This window comes from Amyelois transitella, chromosome 13 (assembly GCF_032362555.1).
Source record: "Amyelois transitella isolate CPQ chromosome 13, ilAmyTran1.1, whole genome shotgun sequence".
NCBI lineage: Eukaryota > Metazoa > Arthropoda > Insecta > Lepidoptera > Pyralidae > Amyelois > Amyelois transitella.
Genome location: NC_083516.1, coordinates 908,657 through 927,319, shown reverse-complemented (window position 1 = coordinate 927,319; position 18,663 = coordinate 908,657). Strand labels below are relative to the sequence as shown.

General features: G+C 36.7%; 1 protein-coding gene across 1 annotated transcript in view; it reads left to right on the top strand.

The window, feature by feature from the left end:
• Positions 1-17,953, top strand: part of LOC106132144 (uncharacterized) — a 29,257-nt gene extending 11,304 nt beyond the window's left edge. The window contains exons 4-5 of the mRNA XM_013331481.2: positions 16,147-16,278; positions 16,940-17,953. Of these exons, the coding sequence (XP_013186935.2) occupies positions 16,147-16,278; positions 16,940-17,953 (1,146 nt within the window). The remainder of the gene's footprint in view (positions 1-16,146; positions 16,279-16,939) is intronic.
• Positions 17,954-18,663: the final 710 nt, after the last annotated feature.

Below are 18,663 nucleotides of genomic sequence, written 5' to 3'. Positions count from 1 at the left end.
CGTTTTACTTATAATAATAATGTGAATATTCTTAAATCTAAAAACCGTGAAACTGATTTTGTTAAAAGTTTACTGGTTACTGACACTTTAGAATAGGATTACTCTATCTCGTTAGGCGACTAAGGGATAGCCATATATCTCGGAATTCTTCTTTTGGGCGATGGGCCAGCATACATACATACGAGTACATAAAATCACGCCTCTTTCCCGAAAGGGTAGGCCGAGACTACCTCTTTCCACTATACATGGGCCAGCATATATACATACATATATATAGTCACGTCTATATTCCTTGCGGGGTAGACAGAGCCAACAGTCTTGAAAAGATTGATAGACCGCGTTCAGCTAGCTATGGGCTAGCAACCTGTCACTATTTGATAATGAATAATATTCAAGTAGTTTCTAGTTAAAAAAATATTAAGGGTGGACAACCCTTATTACAAAGGAGTTTGAAAAATAGATGCTGGCCGATCCTCAGACCTACTTAATATGCTCACAAAATTTCATGAGGATCGATCAAGCCGTTTCTGAGGAGTACGGGAACGAACATTGTGACACGAGAATTTTATATATAAAATCTATACTAATATTATAAATCTGAAGAGTTTGTTGGTTTGAACGCGCTTATTTCAGGAACTACTGGTTCTATTTGAAAAACTCTTTTTGCGTTGAATAGACCATTTATCGAGGAAGGCTATAGGCTATATAACATCACGCTGCAACTATTAGGAGCGAAAAAATAATGGAAAATGTGAAAACAACGGGGAAATTATTCATCCTTGAGGACTCCAATATACATACATACATACATATGGTCACGTCTATATCCCTTGCGGGGTAGACAGAGCCAACAGTCTTGAAAAGACTGAATGGCCACGTTCAGTTATTTGGCTTAATGATAGAATTGAGATTCAACTAGTGACAGGTTGCTAGCCCATCGCCTAAAAAAGAATCCCAACTTTGTCAGCATATCCCTTAGTCGCCATTTACGACATCCATGGGAAAGAAATGGAGTGGTTTTTGTAACAAAAAGGACTCCAATGAAATAAAATGCTGAAAATAACTATTCCACGCGGACGAAGTAGCGGGCACAGCGAGTGATTAATAAAATCTCGCACCGTATTACGGCGCATGTTTTGTATTCCACAAAATATTGCCAAAATTTCCCTTTGCCCTTCTTGCGCAAGTGTGAGTGATGCGCATGAGTAACCGCTCGAGTGGCGTGTCAGCGTGTGCGCAGCTCTGTAGGGGTAAGCCGGTTTCAAAATGTAAGGACGGCTGCTTATCCACGACTTTTTTGCAGGTTTTTGCTGTATTTTTCTTGTTAGTTCATTCATATAATCACGTCTTTATCCCTTGCGGGGTAGTCAGAGCTAGCAATTTTGAAAGATTGACAAGCCACATGCAGGTATTAGGCGTAATGATAGAATTGAGATTAAAATAGTGACATGTTGCTAGCCCATCGCCTATAAGAAGTAATATCAGATGCACTTAGAGAAATGCCGTGTGGTTTTCGGCACCAATAGAACAAAATAATTGAACCACTCTATCTCCTTCCCATGGATGTAGTAAAAGGCGAATAAGGGATGGGTCTATAAAGTTGGGATTCATCTTTTAGGCGATGGGCTTACAACCTGTCACTATTCGAATATCAATTCTATCATTGATCCTAACAGCTGAACGTGGCCTATCTTCAAGACTGTTGGCTCTGTCTACCCCGCAAGGGAAATAAACGTGATTATATATGAATGTATGTATGTAGAGGTCGTTTCTATTGAAAAATCGAAAGTCCGCAGCCGTCCTAAACCCCCATAGCTTTATACATATATATATATACAAAACTAGTTCGTATATTGTGATGAAAGAATTTTTGGGGTTACGCCGGCATCTGTCCACACAGCCACAGTGCAACAGTTTATTCTATTCCTACTTCTTTACTAATATTATAAAGCTGAAGAGTTTGTTTGTTTGTCTGAACGCTTTAATCTAAGGAATTGCTGGTTTGAATTGAAAAATTCTTTTTGTGTTGAATAGATCATTTATCGAGGAAGGCTTTAGGCTATATAACATCACGCTGCAACTATAAAAAGCAAAGAAATAATGGATTATGTGAAAAAAAAACGGGGATAATTATTCATCTTTGAGGGCTTCAATGATGCCCAAAATAACAGTTCCACGCGGACGAAGTCGCGGGTACAGCTAGTGTTGGCAATAAAAATGTGCATTGCGTAGCCATAGATTGTTAGATAAAATTGACATTTTTATTATTCCCGTTTGTATATTATGAAAAGAGCCGCGTGGAAAGAGATCTTGATGTTAGTTGACAAATTGGACTTATTAGATACTACCTGTGCCCGCGGAACAAACTACACTGCAGCAACTACTGAAAGGCCAAGTACAACTATGACTGCATTGAGATTTTATCACATTATACAAAAAATTAAAACGTGTTATCGATCACAAAATCGGTCCTAAAAAAAACAAATCTGATAAAAAAGGCTCATTAAAAAATAAAAAAGATGTCTGCCACAGATTAAAATATTTAATCTGTTGTGCAATGTAGACCTTTGACCATTAGACTGAGCATCTGTCGCAGGTGCAAACGTAGTCAAGCGGTTAGCTTGTGTTGCAGAATTTTTTTTAAATTTACATACTTACATAAATATAATCACGTCTATATTCCTTTACATAACATAACATATAACATACATACATACATATGGTCACCTCTAATATCCCTTGCGGAGCCAACAGTCTTGAAAAGACTGGATGGCCACGTTCAGCTATTTGGCTTAACGATAGAATTGAGATTCAACTAGTGACAGGTTGCTAGCCCATCGTCTAAAAAAGAATCCCAAGTTTGTAAGCCTATTCCTTAGTCGCCTTTTACTACATCCATGGGAAAGAGATGGAGTGGTCCTATTCTTTTTTTGTATTGGTGCCGGGAACCACACGGCACGATATTTCTTATGTAAGGGAAAACTTACACATAACATACCATATATGGCACATAACATATAATCACGTATATATCCCATGCGGGGTAGACAGTGTTAACAGTCATCAAAAGACTGAAAAGCTATCACTTTCTCTTTGATAACACTAAAAGGTCACGACCAACTGTATGGCTTAATGATGAAATTGAGATTCAAATAGTGGCATCATTCTCATCTTGCCCTGGCCGGGATTCGAAACCGGGTCCTCCGGTGTCACAGACAAGCGTACTAACGCTGCGCCACAGAGGCCGTCCGAAGTTTAATGAAACTTGTAAAGTAATGATACTTTAATACAATACGTCGGTTCATGGTGTGGAGGAAGTGAAAGAAAATGCAGGAATTGAGGCAAGTAGGAGTCTATACGACAATTGGTTTATACGATTCAAATTTCATATAAAAAAATTAATAGATAGATAGATAGATAGATAAAAACGTTTATTCAGTTGCTACAGACACACAATACAGAGTTAAACATAACGTTATAAAAACACAGTTGAGATGCATTTGCGTGCTGCAGCAAGTAGAAAAGGTCATAACTCAGCGGAATTTTTGCACTAACTGAAGTGCAAAACGCTGATTTTCAGTTATCACCATTGAAGTGGGTGCGGGCGCTAAAGTGAAAGAAAGAAAAATAAAATAATAAATTTATGTGCAAAAGATTATGGGAATGTGTATGTATAGATAGATAAACAGGAAAATACGAAAAACGTTAGTAAATTGTTATTAGTTGTAGATAACTATATAAAAAGTATACAGTATAAATATGTATATGTATAGGTATATATACAAGTAAAAATAAAAATGAGTTCACCACATAGAACCAGCCAGGCAACGAAACTCACGAGAAGAATCCCAACCGCAAGCGTTTCGGTATACCGAGTGCTTGTTAATCATAACAATGTGTTCTCTCGTCCACATTTCTATTGTAAGTTTGGATAATTGTGAAGTTGACGTTGTTGGAGAAAATGCCGCAGTGCAGTTTGTTACCGCTTCTTCTGCACTGACGCTTCGGAAGCGGCAGTAAACTTAGTTTAAAATTATTTCTTTGACGTCTACCAACGTTGTGAAACCAAATGATATGACGATTATTAAGTGATGTTGAAATGTCCAATAATAATGCATACAAATTTTGTATTTGAATTTAGAATTTGAGTCCAAAAAAATTTACTTAGGTCATTTTAAAATTGAACGAAGGCCACTTTTTTTTTAATTTCCACACGAAAACTATTACGCAAGACTAGCTACAGCAAAGCTTGTATAAAAATAAGTATCATCACGAGCGTGCGACGTCAAAAAATAACCCTCTTTAACATGAAATATAGCCACAAAAATTACATAACTAAAACCCTAAAAAATGCCGTGCCGTACATCAGAAAATATAACAATTGGCAAACCTGAATAAAATTACCGTTAGGCACCAAGATGCTGCGTTCCTTGAACACAAACGACCTTATGACGAAGCAGTAAGGTTGAAAATGTGTGTGGTGTCGTGTCTTTTTTTTTAGATTTCACAGGGTAAGCGCACTTTATTTAGGCTATAGCGAGACAATGGTGTAAAATGGTTCCTTTTGACGCATCGTTTGCAGAATGCCCGTCTTTGTTGTAAAGGAAAGCGTTGTGGTTATATTTCGAAATAAAATGTCAAACATTTGGCGGTTATTTTATGACATGGCGGCGGTAGAAGCGGGAGAGTATTTTGATGAATTTGAGAATTGAGATAACGTCGAAGAGAAACATATTTGTGTCATAATATGGTATTAAATTTCATCATGTGCCGTGTTGTCCCCGGCACTAGTAGAAATAAGAATAAGACCACTCCATTTGTTTCCCATGGATGTCGTAAGAGCCGTTTAAGGGAAAGGTTTATAAACTTGGGATACTTATTTTAGGTGATGGGCCAGCTATCACTATTTGTCTCAATTCTATCATTAAATTAAACAGCTGAACATGGCCAATTGGCCTTTTCGAGACTGTTGGCTCTGCCTACCTCGCAAGAGATTTAGACGTAATTTTATATATGTTAAGTTTATCAATTACGGCTGTGGTGGAGTGGTAAAGATAAGACTTAGTAATGCCAATTCCAAATAATATCCCAGAGTTCCCGCGGGATTGATAGGGTTTCCATGCGGACGAAGTCGCGGGCGGCCTATAGTTATAAATATATACGTCATATTTCAAGAAGATTAATTCAATCGATAGCAGTAACAAACATACGAACAAACAAATAAACTCACTTTTGCATGTATAATATTTGGTATTACAAAAATATTAATTCAGTAGTTAACCCGTGAGGAGGTAACAAACAAACAGAGAAATCAGTCTCGCATAAATTAGGTAGTTGGAATTTTTCATGAAATCCAAAATAACTAAATTTTTGTAATAAAAGCTTTGCTTAAATCCTTTGTTAAAATTTAGCCGTGACTCAGAAAATCCTCAAACCACTTTCGAAAGAAAACGCTTTAGTGTGTAAGTTACACACTAAAGCGTAACTTAGTTGAACTAAGTACTTAAAAACAACGGAATCGAAGCGGTGTACCGTGTGAAACACACCCAACATCGCATTCGACTGCTCATTAGCACATTTTGGAGAGAGTGACCACAGAGCAGTGCACCCTGACCTCGTACTTTTTTTAAGTCTTTCTCGGAGGGGTAGGCAGGCACCACATCGTTCCGCTTACTACGATCCCTGCTTACTTTTTCCGCTCACATTCTTACATACATATTATCACGTCTTTATCCCTTACGGGTAGACAGAGCCAACAGTCTCATAAAGACTGAAAGGCCACGTTCAACTGTAAGGCTTAATGATAGAACTGAAATTCAAATAGTGACAGGTTGCTAGCCCATCGCCTATAAGAGGAATCCCAGTTTATAAGCCTAGTCGCATTTTACGACATCCATGGGAAAGAGATGGAGTGGGTCCTACTCTTTTTTTATATTGGTGCCGTGTGGTTCCCGGCACAACAAACAATTATATGTATGGATGTATAATGGATATGGATAAAGCCAAAAGTAAGTACTGTTCTTCTTTGTATATTTTCTTCTATCAGTTCAAATAATAAATACAAATTTGCCAAGCTGTGTAAATTCATGTTAAGACGTTCGAGGCCCTAACGAGAGAAAGCACTCGCTAAATAAAAATGTCGGGTTTGTCCACTAAGTCTTTAATACAGAACATATTATGATGACAAAAAATTGTGGATGGCTAGCAATCTGTCACTTTTTGAATCTCGATTAACATCTACACTAATATTATGCCGTGAAGTGCCGTGTGGTTCACGGAAATCAATCACCGGAATCAATACAAAAAAGAATAGGACCACTCCATCTCTTTCCCATGGATGTCGTAAAAGGCGACTAAGAGAGCTTACAAACTTGGGATTCTTTTTTAGGCGATGGGTTAGCAACCTGTCACTATTTGAATTCTGAATTCTATCATTAAGCTAAATAGCTGAACGTAACCATTCAGTCTTTTCAAGACTGTTGGCTCTGTCTACCTCGCAAGAGATATAGACTTGACCATATGTAAGTATGTGTATGTACTAATATTATAAAGCTAAAGAGTTTGTCTGTTTGTTTGTTTGAACGTGCTAATCTCAGGAACAACTGATTGAATTGAAAAATTCTTTTTGTGTTGAATAGAGCATTTATTGAGGAAGGCTTTAGTATATAAGTAGTTATAAAAAATGTTATGTTAACATTTTTTAATAACTAGAAATGAAAGAAAGAAACGCTTATCACTAAGGGATATGGAAAATAGACGTTAGCCGATTCTCATACCTACTCAATATGCTTATAAAATGATATGATAATTACTAAATGATTGTTTGAGATGTTACATAATAATGAATAAATATTTTTTTAATCTGAATTTGACCTAAGAAAAAGTTGAACGACCCGAATTACCACCCAAATCCTGCCGGGTCGGAAAATTCGACTTTTGCATTATTTTGAATATGAATCACGATACCTACCATTACTTTTAATCAAATGCCTTATTACATGAACGCGAGAAGAATTATCATGGAGAAAGAAAATTGGTGTTTTTCGCAATCCTAATTGAGATACAAATGTTGCGTCACTTTGTTTATTTCTTATTTTTTTCACGTTATAAAGTTGAAGCAGAATCTTATAAACATACATATAATCACGTCTATATCCCTTGCAGGGTACACAGGGCCAAGTTTTGAAAAGACTGATACGCCACGTTCAGCTGTTTAGCTTAATGATAGAATTGAAATTCAAATAGTTATCTACAGGTTGCTAACCCATCGCCTTCATAAGCTCATCTTTTAGTCGCTTTTTACGACATCCATGGGAAAGAGATCAAGTGGTCCTATTCGCTTTTTATTGGTGCAGGGAACCACACGGCACGGCAATTTTGAGGGAAATCTTAATTGGACGAAAATTTGTAATAAATATTTTCAGAAAAGCAAAACATCAGGTCATCTTTATAAATCAATATCCGTTATCTTACTTCCATCTTATTCTACTTTTACTTCGCCTCAGCTGCGCCTGCGCCTGATTATCTGAATATAATTCAAAATGATCGAGGCAATTTGTTACGACCACCATTCGACTCGGGGAGAAAGCTATAAGAACATGACTTTATTGGCCACCAGAGTACGCCCGCGTTAAGCGAAAAATTCCATGACTCTTTTTCTAGTCTAGAAAATTCCAGGAAATCATCTTAAAAACGTGCCGAGTGATTACCGGAACCAATTTAAAAAAAGAGTAGGGTCTTTCGATCTCTTTACCATGGACGTCGTAAGAGGCGACTAAGCGATGGGTTTTTAAACTTGGGATTCTTCTTTTTGGCGATGGGCTAGCAACCTGTCACCATTTGAATCTCAATTCTATCAGTACTCAATATGCTCACAAAATTTCACGAGAATCGGTCAAGCCGTTTCGTAGGAGTACGGGAACGAACATTGTGACACGATAATTTTATATATAAGAAGAAGAATAGAGTTTGCCCTCGGATCCGCCCGCGTATATCAAAAAGTCCCGATAATTCCCGTTCCCGTGGGAAATTCGGGAAAACCTATTTTAATACTCCTTTTACTCTGTAAGAAACCTTAATACCAAATTTCGATTTCCTACGCTCATTAAGTTCGCTGTGCGTTATCCGTCAGTCACTCACTGTCACATACAAAGTGCAGTGCAGTTTGTTACGCCGCTTCTTCCAAACATGCGCTTTGGAAGCGGTAGTAGTTATAATTAGATTTAAGTGATTAATAAGTCATATCTTGTATCCAATTTTGGAAATAAATCTATTCTATTCTACATATATACATATACATAAAATCACGCCTTTTTCCCGGAGGGATAGGTAGAGACTACATCTTTCCACTTGCCGCGATCTCTGCATACTTCCTTCGCTTCATCCAAATTCATTCTATTCTATTCTGAAAATATTAAAATATGTTTCCTAAGGAGGTAATTATTACGTCGGCAAAGAAGGGCACTGTCGTAAACGCAAGTCTCTCAAGACGTGAGACATAAAAACCCCGAGACAACCATCTGACACACCGGAATCTACATACAACCTATCGTAAAAACTTTTATGAACTTTTTATTGCAACCTTATCTCTAGCATCGTAAAAAAAAATAACAACCGTTCTAATTTGTAGCGCGTGAAATCATCATATTTCAATTCCGTTAGAAATTTTGAAATTTATAATTGAACGCCGCGCCGTGTGGTTTCCGGTGTTTTAGAATAGAACCACTTGTAGGCAACCTTCTTTATTTAGGTACGCCATAGCAACGGTTGCCATGGTTTGTTTAGTAAGGGAAAAATGTCAGATATTATTTTTCATGTCCAACAATATAGTACTTTTGGTTAGTCTTTTAGTTTTTTTTAGTTACCGTGTGGTTACCGGCACCAATACAAAAAAGAATAGGATCTCTTTCCCATGGATGTCGTAAAAGGCGACTAAGGGATAGGATTACAAACTTGGGATTTTTTATTAGGTGATGGGCTAGCAACCTGTCACTATTTAAATCAAAGTTCCATCATATAACAATACAACTGAAAGTGGCCTTTCAGTCTTTTCAAGGCTGTTGGTTCTGTCTACCCTGCAAGTGATATAAACGTGACTATATGTATGTACAAATAAATAATCTGCCGTTTGTTTTGGCTATAAACAAATGTGTATTAAATTAGTAGAATCATACATTCATTTCATCACTCTTATAAAGAGTTTTAAACCCTTACACGGTAGACAGAGCCAACAGTGTCGCAAAGACTGAAAAGCCACGTTCATTTTGTAATTTTATAAAAACAGAAAATAAAAGGGTCTTAGTTTCATAGTCACCATGTTTATTTCAGATTTTTTTTACATCCAAATAACATATACATATAAAAAGAGTACATATCGGTAAAATCCATAACAACGCCATCTAGTGAAAATGCGGTGGAACTACAACGCGGTCAATACACACCACGTTGCATGTCCGCTTCTAATATGTTCTAATAAATTAATTAGATGGCGCTGACAGTAGGCACAATATAAAACGTAAAAGATTTTCTCAAAAAAGGGTGACCTTTGCACTATACAGATTACTGAACGATAACGGCCCGGTTTGCGCAACACGTTCAGAAACGATGCATTGCGCTCGATTCGAACTCTGTACCCTCGAAACCGAGGTGCTAGTACGGTGTGGAAAATAAATTGAAGTTAAATAATTAAGGTGTCGTTCACGGCACCAATAGAAAAAAGAATAGGACCGCTCAATCTCTTTCCCATGGATTTCGTTAAAGGCGAATAAGGGATAGACTTATAAATTGGGATTCTTCTTTTAAGCGGTGGGCTAGCAACCTGTCACTATTTGAATCTTAATTTTATCACTAAGCCAAACAGCTGAACGTGGCCTTTCAGTCTTTTAAAGACTGTTGGCTCTGTCTTCTCTTCAAAGGATACCGACCCACCCCGGCTTCGTATTTTAAAACTTCATTAGTAAAACTTCCTCACCGACTTTGATTATATTAGATAAAGAGACAGGCTTAAACATTTCGGAGTAAAATTGACTAGTTTTTAACTAAAAGTTTCCACGAGAGCGGACTTCGCGCTAATTAACATAAAGTGGTTAACAAATTTTTTTTGCTGCCACTACTCAAGTCATGTCATCCACCAATTTTATCGGCAATCTTTTTGTGCAGCGGTACCTACGCCCTTATTGAGAAACAGTAAGTTACAAAGCGAACGTTTTCTTAACCGGCTTTCTACTCCTAAAATATGATAATGACATTCGTTAAATGGTCATTTTTTTAACGACCATTTAACGAATGTCGAACGAAAATTTAACGATATACTTTTTCGTTAATTATTGACATATTCGTGGCAAATGCCGTGTGGTTACCGGCACCATTAGAAAATAAATAATAGGACCACTGCATCTCTTTCCAATGGATGTCGTAAAAGGCGACTAAGGGATAGGCTTTTATAAACTTGGGATTCTTCTTTTAGGCGATGGGCTAGCAACCTGTCATTATTTGAATCTCAATTCTATCATCAAGCCGAACAGCCGAACGTGGCCTATCAGTCTTTTTAAGACTGTTGGCTCTGTCTTCCCCGCAAGTGATATGGACGTGATTATATGTATGTATTTATTCCGGATTTTATTTGCACTAAATAATGTTGTATCTGATATAATGTCCACAAATCTGCCACAAAGTCGTGCCCATTAACGCTTTAGTGATGTCTGATATCATTAGTGGTTAATATTGGACCGTTATTTATCCGCCTATATTAGGATACGTACTAATAATATGAAAATGTGAAAGTGGATTTGTGTCTCTCTTTTACGTAAAAAGAAACAGCCGCAAAGTAACGAAATAGCTTAGTTTAAAACAGAAACATATGTAGTATATACAAGCTGTGCCCGCAACTTCGTCTACGTGGAATAGTTATTTTGGGCATCATTGAAGCCCTCAAGGATGAATAATTTTCCCCGTTTTTTTCACATATTCCATTATATCTTTGCTCCTTATAGTTGCAGCGTAATGTTATATAGTCCAAAGCCTTTCTCGATAAATGGTCAATACAACACAAAAATAATTATTCAATTCGAACCAGAAGTTTTTGAGATTAGCGCGTTCAAACAAATAAACTCTTCAGCTGTATAATATTAGTATAAATTATTATTTTCACCCAAACAAAGGTTCTCCGCTTAACCCAATGGTAGACTGTCAGATAATGCTATTAGCATTAAGTCCGCCTATTGTTCTTTACAAATTGTAATTGTTACAATAAAGAATCTATACAAATATCATAAAGCTGAAGAGTTTGTTTGTTTGAACGCGCTATTCTCAGGAACTACTAGTTCGAATTGAAAAATTCATCCTTGAGGGCTTCAATGATGCGCAAAATAATTATTCCAGGCGGACGAAGTCGCGGGCACAGATAGTAAATAAATAAATAAAACAACTATTCTAACTCTCAATGAAAAATTAAGAAGAAACAGCGTCACAAGTTCGGCTGTGTCAATTGTGAAAAAAATTTATCGTAGACTAGTCGTAGAGCATCTACGGCGTAGCTAGTCGTAGACGTAGAGTGCCTACGGCGTAGCTAGTCGTAGATGTAGAGCGTCTACAGCGTTATTTACGAATTCGTAAACCAATACTTACATATATTTTTGTTCTGCATAAAGATTCAAAAATTTATTTTAAATAAAAAATACCTATGTCTTATATCTGTGTACTCGCCAATGAAGAAAATTCCTCTTAATTCTCTCCCAGTATTATGTTCAAATTATTACATACTTGATCAAAATTCCTTATACATACATCGCGCGACGCCATCATAACATCAAAAATTATTCATGGAGGAGTTAATACGAAGATACGAAGCTTCATTTCTCAACTTGTCATGCGAGCTAAGTGCCAAAGTTCTAACTCATCAAAAGCTCATTTGAGCCAGTGCGTGGGCCCGCCGAGGGGTGGGGGAAGGGTGGGGGGAAGGGGGAGGTTGCCAAAAATCTAGTCAAACTGGCTTGCTATAGTGCAACGCACCGCGCCAATGAATGCGTGCGCGCACACGAATGGCGTGAAGACGATGTTGATGTCTAAATTTTGGGTAAGTTATGTGTGGTTATGGAATTTATTTCTCAAAAATTAATAATTACATGTAACGTACAGAGAAAAATTAAAATAAATATGAATGAACATTTGTTTGTTGGCGTGAGCATATATTTATACATTGTTTAAATAAACAAAATTTAGTCGTTACAAATGAAACAAGGGAATTCGGGATTTTTCATAACCACATCTATATACGTATTATATACCTATGTAGGTATATAAATACGTATTGTATACCTGTGTATATTATATACTATTATATATCTTTTTAATGCATAGTTTATAACAAAATTTTAATCTATACTAATATTATAAAGCTGAAGAGTTTGTTTTGTTTGTTTGTTTGTTTGTTTGTTTAAACGCGCTAATCTCAGAAACTACTGAACCGATTTGAATAATTCTTTCACTGTTAGATAGTCTATTTATCGAGGAAGGCTATAGGCTACATTTTATCCCGGATTTCCTACGGGAAACGTCAACAATGCAGGTGAAAGTTGAATGAGTCGGCCATCTGCGAGCTTTCCACGCGAACGCTGCGCAAACCAACAAAGATATAGTAAAACAATGTACTAAAGATGTGAAGTACTCATTTTTTGCCACAAAAAAGTCCGCGAGAGCATATATCTATCTCTTAAGGTTTACTTACAATAACCACTTTTATGTTCATTTTCTAAGATTATTTTTTCATTATAAACATAAGTTATTTTGAAACCAATTTTCTTTAATTCATTATTAATCCTTATCCAAATAAATATGTTTATTACTTTCGGCTTTTCATGTAGACTAAAATTGCCATATACAGTATATAAATCAGACGAATAGGTTTTGAGATATAGTCGTTATAAGCAATTTGCAGCGAAACATTTAATACGGCGAACCAGCGTTCTTTCTAATACGCGTGACCGCCTGACATTGATAAAGCCGAGGAAGATGTTTGCAAAAATAAATATGATGAAAACTATTCCACGCGGACGAAGTCGCGGGCACAGCTAGTTAAAAATAATCCTCCAATTATAATGTTAGGTCTAGCAACCTCTCGCTTTATATAAAAAAAGAATAGGATCACTCATCATACGACAATAATGAGAAAGAGTCATCTCTTTCTCATTATTGTCGTAAAAGGCGACTAAGGGATATGCTTATAAACTTGGGATTCTTCTTTTAAGCGACGGGCTTGCAACCTGTCACTTTATATGAATCTCAATTCTATCAATAAGCCAAACAGCTGAACGTGGCCCATCAGTATTTTGAAGCCTGTTGACTCTGTCTACTCCGCAAGGGATATAGACGTGAATATTTGTATGTATGTATGTATATTAAAATTACAGTTACAATTGAAACTGAATGAGGTCTAATTCAAAAAAAATAGTTTAAATTTCGGCTCCACGGCTTTCTCTGTTCGTTAGATAGGTACATGAGTAGGTGCATCTAAAACTGCAGCGCGATTGCGAGAGGCAGACGAGAAAAAAGACGCCCAAATCGCGGGCGACGACCGGCCAGTGACCCCGCGGTAGACCAAACTGCCTAGTGATTGCTCCATGGTTTTTCGTTGCGGTCCAGGACTTCAAATTGGTCCGCCTTTTTTTTGGGTACATGACTTTTTTGTTATTTAAGTTTTTGGCTTGAGAGATTTTCAGGTGTTCCAAATTTTTCTTTTTACTTTTGTATGCGATGTACAGGTTATTAAGACATTAGTTTTATATGTCTTTCTATCACTTACAATTTTTCTTTTTAATTTTGTATGCGAAGAACAGGTTTAATACATTAGTTCTACATTCATTCAGTTTTTAATGTGGACAGTGTGCATTCGTCCACGATTTAGATTTAAGAGGTCTATATATTTTGTAAATTGACGTCCGATGAAAATGCTGCAGTGTAGTTTGTTTAGCCGCTTCTTCTACGTATACGCGTATTTTTTTTAAAGAATATTTTGTTCGAGTTCAGAATCGTATATGAATGACAAGAAGGCATTATGTTCATAATGTTGAAAATTATCTTAAGCATATAAGAACCTGAAAAGTTGCAACATTAGGAATATCTGACCATGATCTAAGCGGGATAATGATAATGTTTTTGCCTAAAAAGAGCTTATATGAGCAAACACAGGAAGGGTAGGCTTATTAACTTGGAATTCTTCTTGTAGGCGATGGGGCAGCAACCTGTTACTATTTGAATCTCAATTCTATCATTAAGCCAAACAGCTGAACGTGGCTTATCAGTCTTTTCAAGACTGTTGGCTCTGTCGACCCTGCAAGGGATGTAGACTTGATTATATGTATGCAAAAGAAGGGTGATGGTATTTCTAAAGATTTAACAGGTACATTTATTAACCTAGTAAATCCTTCAGGTCCACGCGCACAAATTAGTTCACTAATTTGTGTACACAAGGTTTTGGGTTAGTTCAATACGGAGAGAAATAATGACACAATTAGCAGGAATTTCCCATTAAAGCAAAGCCGGGTAACAACTTGTCTAATTCACAGTAAAATATATTATGTGATTTTACACAAAATCACATCTGGCCACATTGCATTACTCAAAACATCGAAGTACCTATTTTTTGATACTTTTTCATTGCCAAATAATGATAATATACAACTTTATTATAAAGAAAATAAGGTTGGAATTATGCTGTTTTGAACATTATGCATTCCTTTCAAATAAGTTCCTATAGTAAAAGAATTTCATTTGAGTATAGAAATAATGCCAATTCAATTTGAACTACCTTTATTCCCGCGTCAAATGACGATAACGTGTAAATTAAGGTTTAAGATGAAATTTTGGAGGTCTCACGTTTTGGTCAGGATATGACAGTTATTAAGAGAGGAGAACAAAGCGGATAACAATCGAGTAAATAAAACACGTCTATATTCCTTGCGTGGTAGACAGATCCCAGCAGTCTTGAATAATTTTGTAATTTAAAGAATTTGTAACTAACTTTCTTATGTTAAATGTAATTTCGGACCATAACTTGTACATATCACGTCTTTATTCCTCCCGGAGCAGATAGAGCTAAAAGTCAGATGCCACATTATCTGGGATAGCTCAGTAAAGAAAAGATTCAAATGCCCTTTCGGGCGATCGAGCCCGAATCATCGCTCTTACATACATACATATAATCACGTCTATATCCCTTGCGGGGTAGACAGAGCCAATAGTCTTGTAAAGACTGATAGACCACGTTCAGCTATTTGGCTTTAAGATAGAATTGATATTCAAATAGTGACAGGTTGCTAGCCCATCGCCTAAAACAGGAATCCCAAGTTTATAAGCCTATCCCTTAGTCGCCTTTTACGACATCCGTAGGAAAGAGATAGAGTGGTCCTATTCTTTCTTGCAATGGTGCCGGGAACCACACGGCACAATCGCTCTTACAACATTGAGAAACGCTTACGCTTATGCCTTAGGCGTGCACGTGGGCGAAGGTGAATGATTCGTCAATGCAGCACACGGTCATTAGTGGCGAAGAGCAAATAGTGGTTCTTTTGTGCCTTAACACCGTGTTAGTCATGTCTATACATTTGTGTCAGGAACATTTATGAGGAAGCCATATTTTTGGCTCGACTGATCTGAAGAAGAAGTATTCAATATACTGATTTATTGAGCGTTAAAAGAGCAGACACATACATACATACATAAAATCACGCCTCTTTCCCGGAGACGTAGGCAGAGACTACCTCTTTCCACTTGCCACGATCTCTGCATACTTCCTTCGCTTCATCCACATTCATAACTCAGACACGTACAAATGTAAATAAATAAATATATATGAGACAAGTTACACAGATTGAGTTAGCCTCGAAGTAAGTTCGAAACTTGTGTTACGAGATACTAACTCAACGATTTTACATAACTCAAACATTTTGTGATAACTTAATCTTTCTTAAAGCATTTTTTTTAATACTTAGAAAAAGGGAAAATAGGCGAGCAATATCGCATTTCAATTTCTTCACTTAGCCATACAACGTGACCTTTCAGTTTCTTCAAGATATCGGCTCTATATACCCTGTAGCGGATGGAGACGTGATCGTATGTATGTCTGTTGATGATGATTTCCATCTTCCACAGTTGAAATCCCCAGCCGACGACACCAGCAACGGAGAAGCGTTGGAGAATGGTGAAGCCCCTCCAGCTAACGGCTCCATATTCACCATGACGCTGAAGAACAACCACCTGATTGTGGAGACTGAAGAGAGGAATGTAAGATACATACATATGGTCACGTCTATTTACAATACAATACAAATTATCTTTATTGCCCATAAAAAAGAATACAAACGTAGTAAAAACATACATTATGAACATATTGAGCAAAGGCGGACTTATCGCTAAGCAATCTCTTCCAGCCAACCTATATCCCTTACGGGGTAGACAGAGCCAACAGTCTTGAAATCACTGAATGGCCACGTTCACCTACTTGGCTTAATGATATAATTGAGATTCAAATAGTGACAGATTGCTAGCCCATCGCCTAAAAAAGAATCCCAAGTTTGTAAGCCTATCCCTTAGTCGCCTTTACGATATCCATGGGAAAGAGATAAAGTGGTCCTATTCTTTTTTGTATTGGTGCCGGGAACCACACGGCACGGGAATATAAGATGATGTTTTATTTCAATTGTAATTTTTTTTTACCTATTTTATAGAGTGTGTTAAGGTTTCACGAATAAGGAATGAAAGACATTATTGACATAACGTATAAACAAGATAATATTGCACAAAAAAGTACTGTTTACTACATGTAGAAATAAGACAAGGTTGGAAATATTAAGGCTGATACTTACATACAGTACTTGAAAATGATCATTTCTGCTTCATTTTAAAGCATCATATTTTTCCTTAAATCGGTGTTTGTTATTTCCAGGATATCACCAAGAACGGACGCGAGACGAAGATGAAGTATTCACCAGACAACGACGGCATATTCGTCGTCGAAGTCCAACAGTCCACAGCCTACAGACCTAACAACAAGTCTTTACAGAATTCGCCACCACACGACCCTCAGATATCCACAAACCAAGCACTGATTCACAGAGTTCCAGAAGATTTGGAGAAAAAATTAGACGAAGACCGTGAGCAATGTAATGATGACTTTGGAAGAGCGAAAGCTCTGGCTCTTTCGAGCACAGGCCTGTCTATATCAGACCTATCAATGTCATCTATTGGATCCCATAATGTTAGTTATTCTTACGGAAGCCAGATTGGCTATGAACAAGGACCATTCGGATACCCAGTATACGCTGGCTATGATATATCCAAAGATGATATCCCTGAAGGCATGACGTACGACAACTCTCAAGAACCCCTGATCAGCAAAACACCAACAGATCCTGACAAACCAGTTGTTACAGCTGCTATTTTCAAACAGGATTCTATTATAGGCAACGATGCTCTGCAAGGCCCTGGGTATTGTATCGAAGGGTCTACAGATGGACCTTTGTTATCAGATGTTCAAGCTAGAGAGTATAGCTTGCAACATCTATTAGACCAAAAGGATAAGAAGGTTGAGAATGGCGTAGCTATTCCAATATCAGACAAAGTGGAAAGTCCTAAAAAGGCACTAACTAGGGCTGATAGTTTACCAGTTCAAATAGAAAAAGATAAGACTCCAGAGGTGATAACTGATAAAAACAATGCAATGGAGACTATTAAAGAGGATGATATACCAAAAGATATGCTCAAAGGTAAAAGAGCTTCGTTACCAATTATACGGACAGATATGTATGAATCAGTTAAAGATGTACTTCTGCCGTCTGGTTCTCCTAAATTTGAGAAGCTGATGAATGAGACGTCGCCAGGAGATAGCAGTTTTGATGCTCCACCAATGATTACGATCACTGAAGAGGGGGAAACTGGGAAGACAGAAAGTGGTAGTTAATTATAGGAGTAGGGACTTTTACTGCATGTAAATAAGCAAATGTGATGACGGGTTTGGCGATGTTCGAATTTTAGATGGAAAAAGAAACCAGTGTGAGTGATTTTTTTTAACAGATAACTTAGATTTGCCTATTTAGAAATACGATGTACGATTTTGAATATCGAAATCATCTTATCTTTTTGAAAGTTTTCTTTTGACGTGCGAGTATCTTATATTCAGAGAAGATGGATATCATACTCATGTGTTATGTCTATCAAAAAACTTTTCAATAAATAATATTGTGTAAAACTTTTGATTCCTGACCTGACCTCACACTGGTTGATAAGTTTAAAGCTGTATTAGTTGTAATTTTGTAAAATTTCTTAGATATAGTTTCGTGTAAGCTTTTGTGTGTGTTTTTTTGTTAACAAATAATCTTGACATTATTATCATATATAGGCATCCTTTAATATTACGGAGTTTGTTGGTTCCCAACCTACATAATAAATACGTTTATCTGATACAACAGCGGATCAACTTTTAAAAATAAACATTATTAAAAAAATAAGATGCGAGCAAAATTTTAGTCTGTAAGAAATAAAACAAAATTAGTTAATTGTCTGTCATAACGCTGATCTACTGAACAGATTCCGATGAAAATTTAGCAATCATAAAGTTATTAAGACATTGATATTAAAAAAATAAATTATCAAAACATGGAATTATCAATT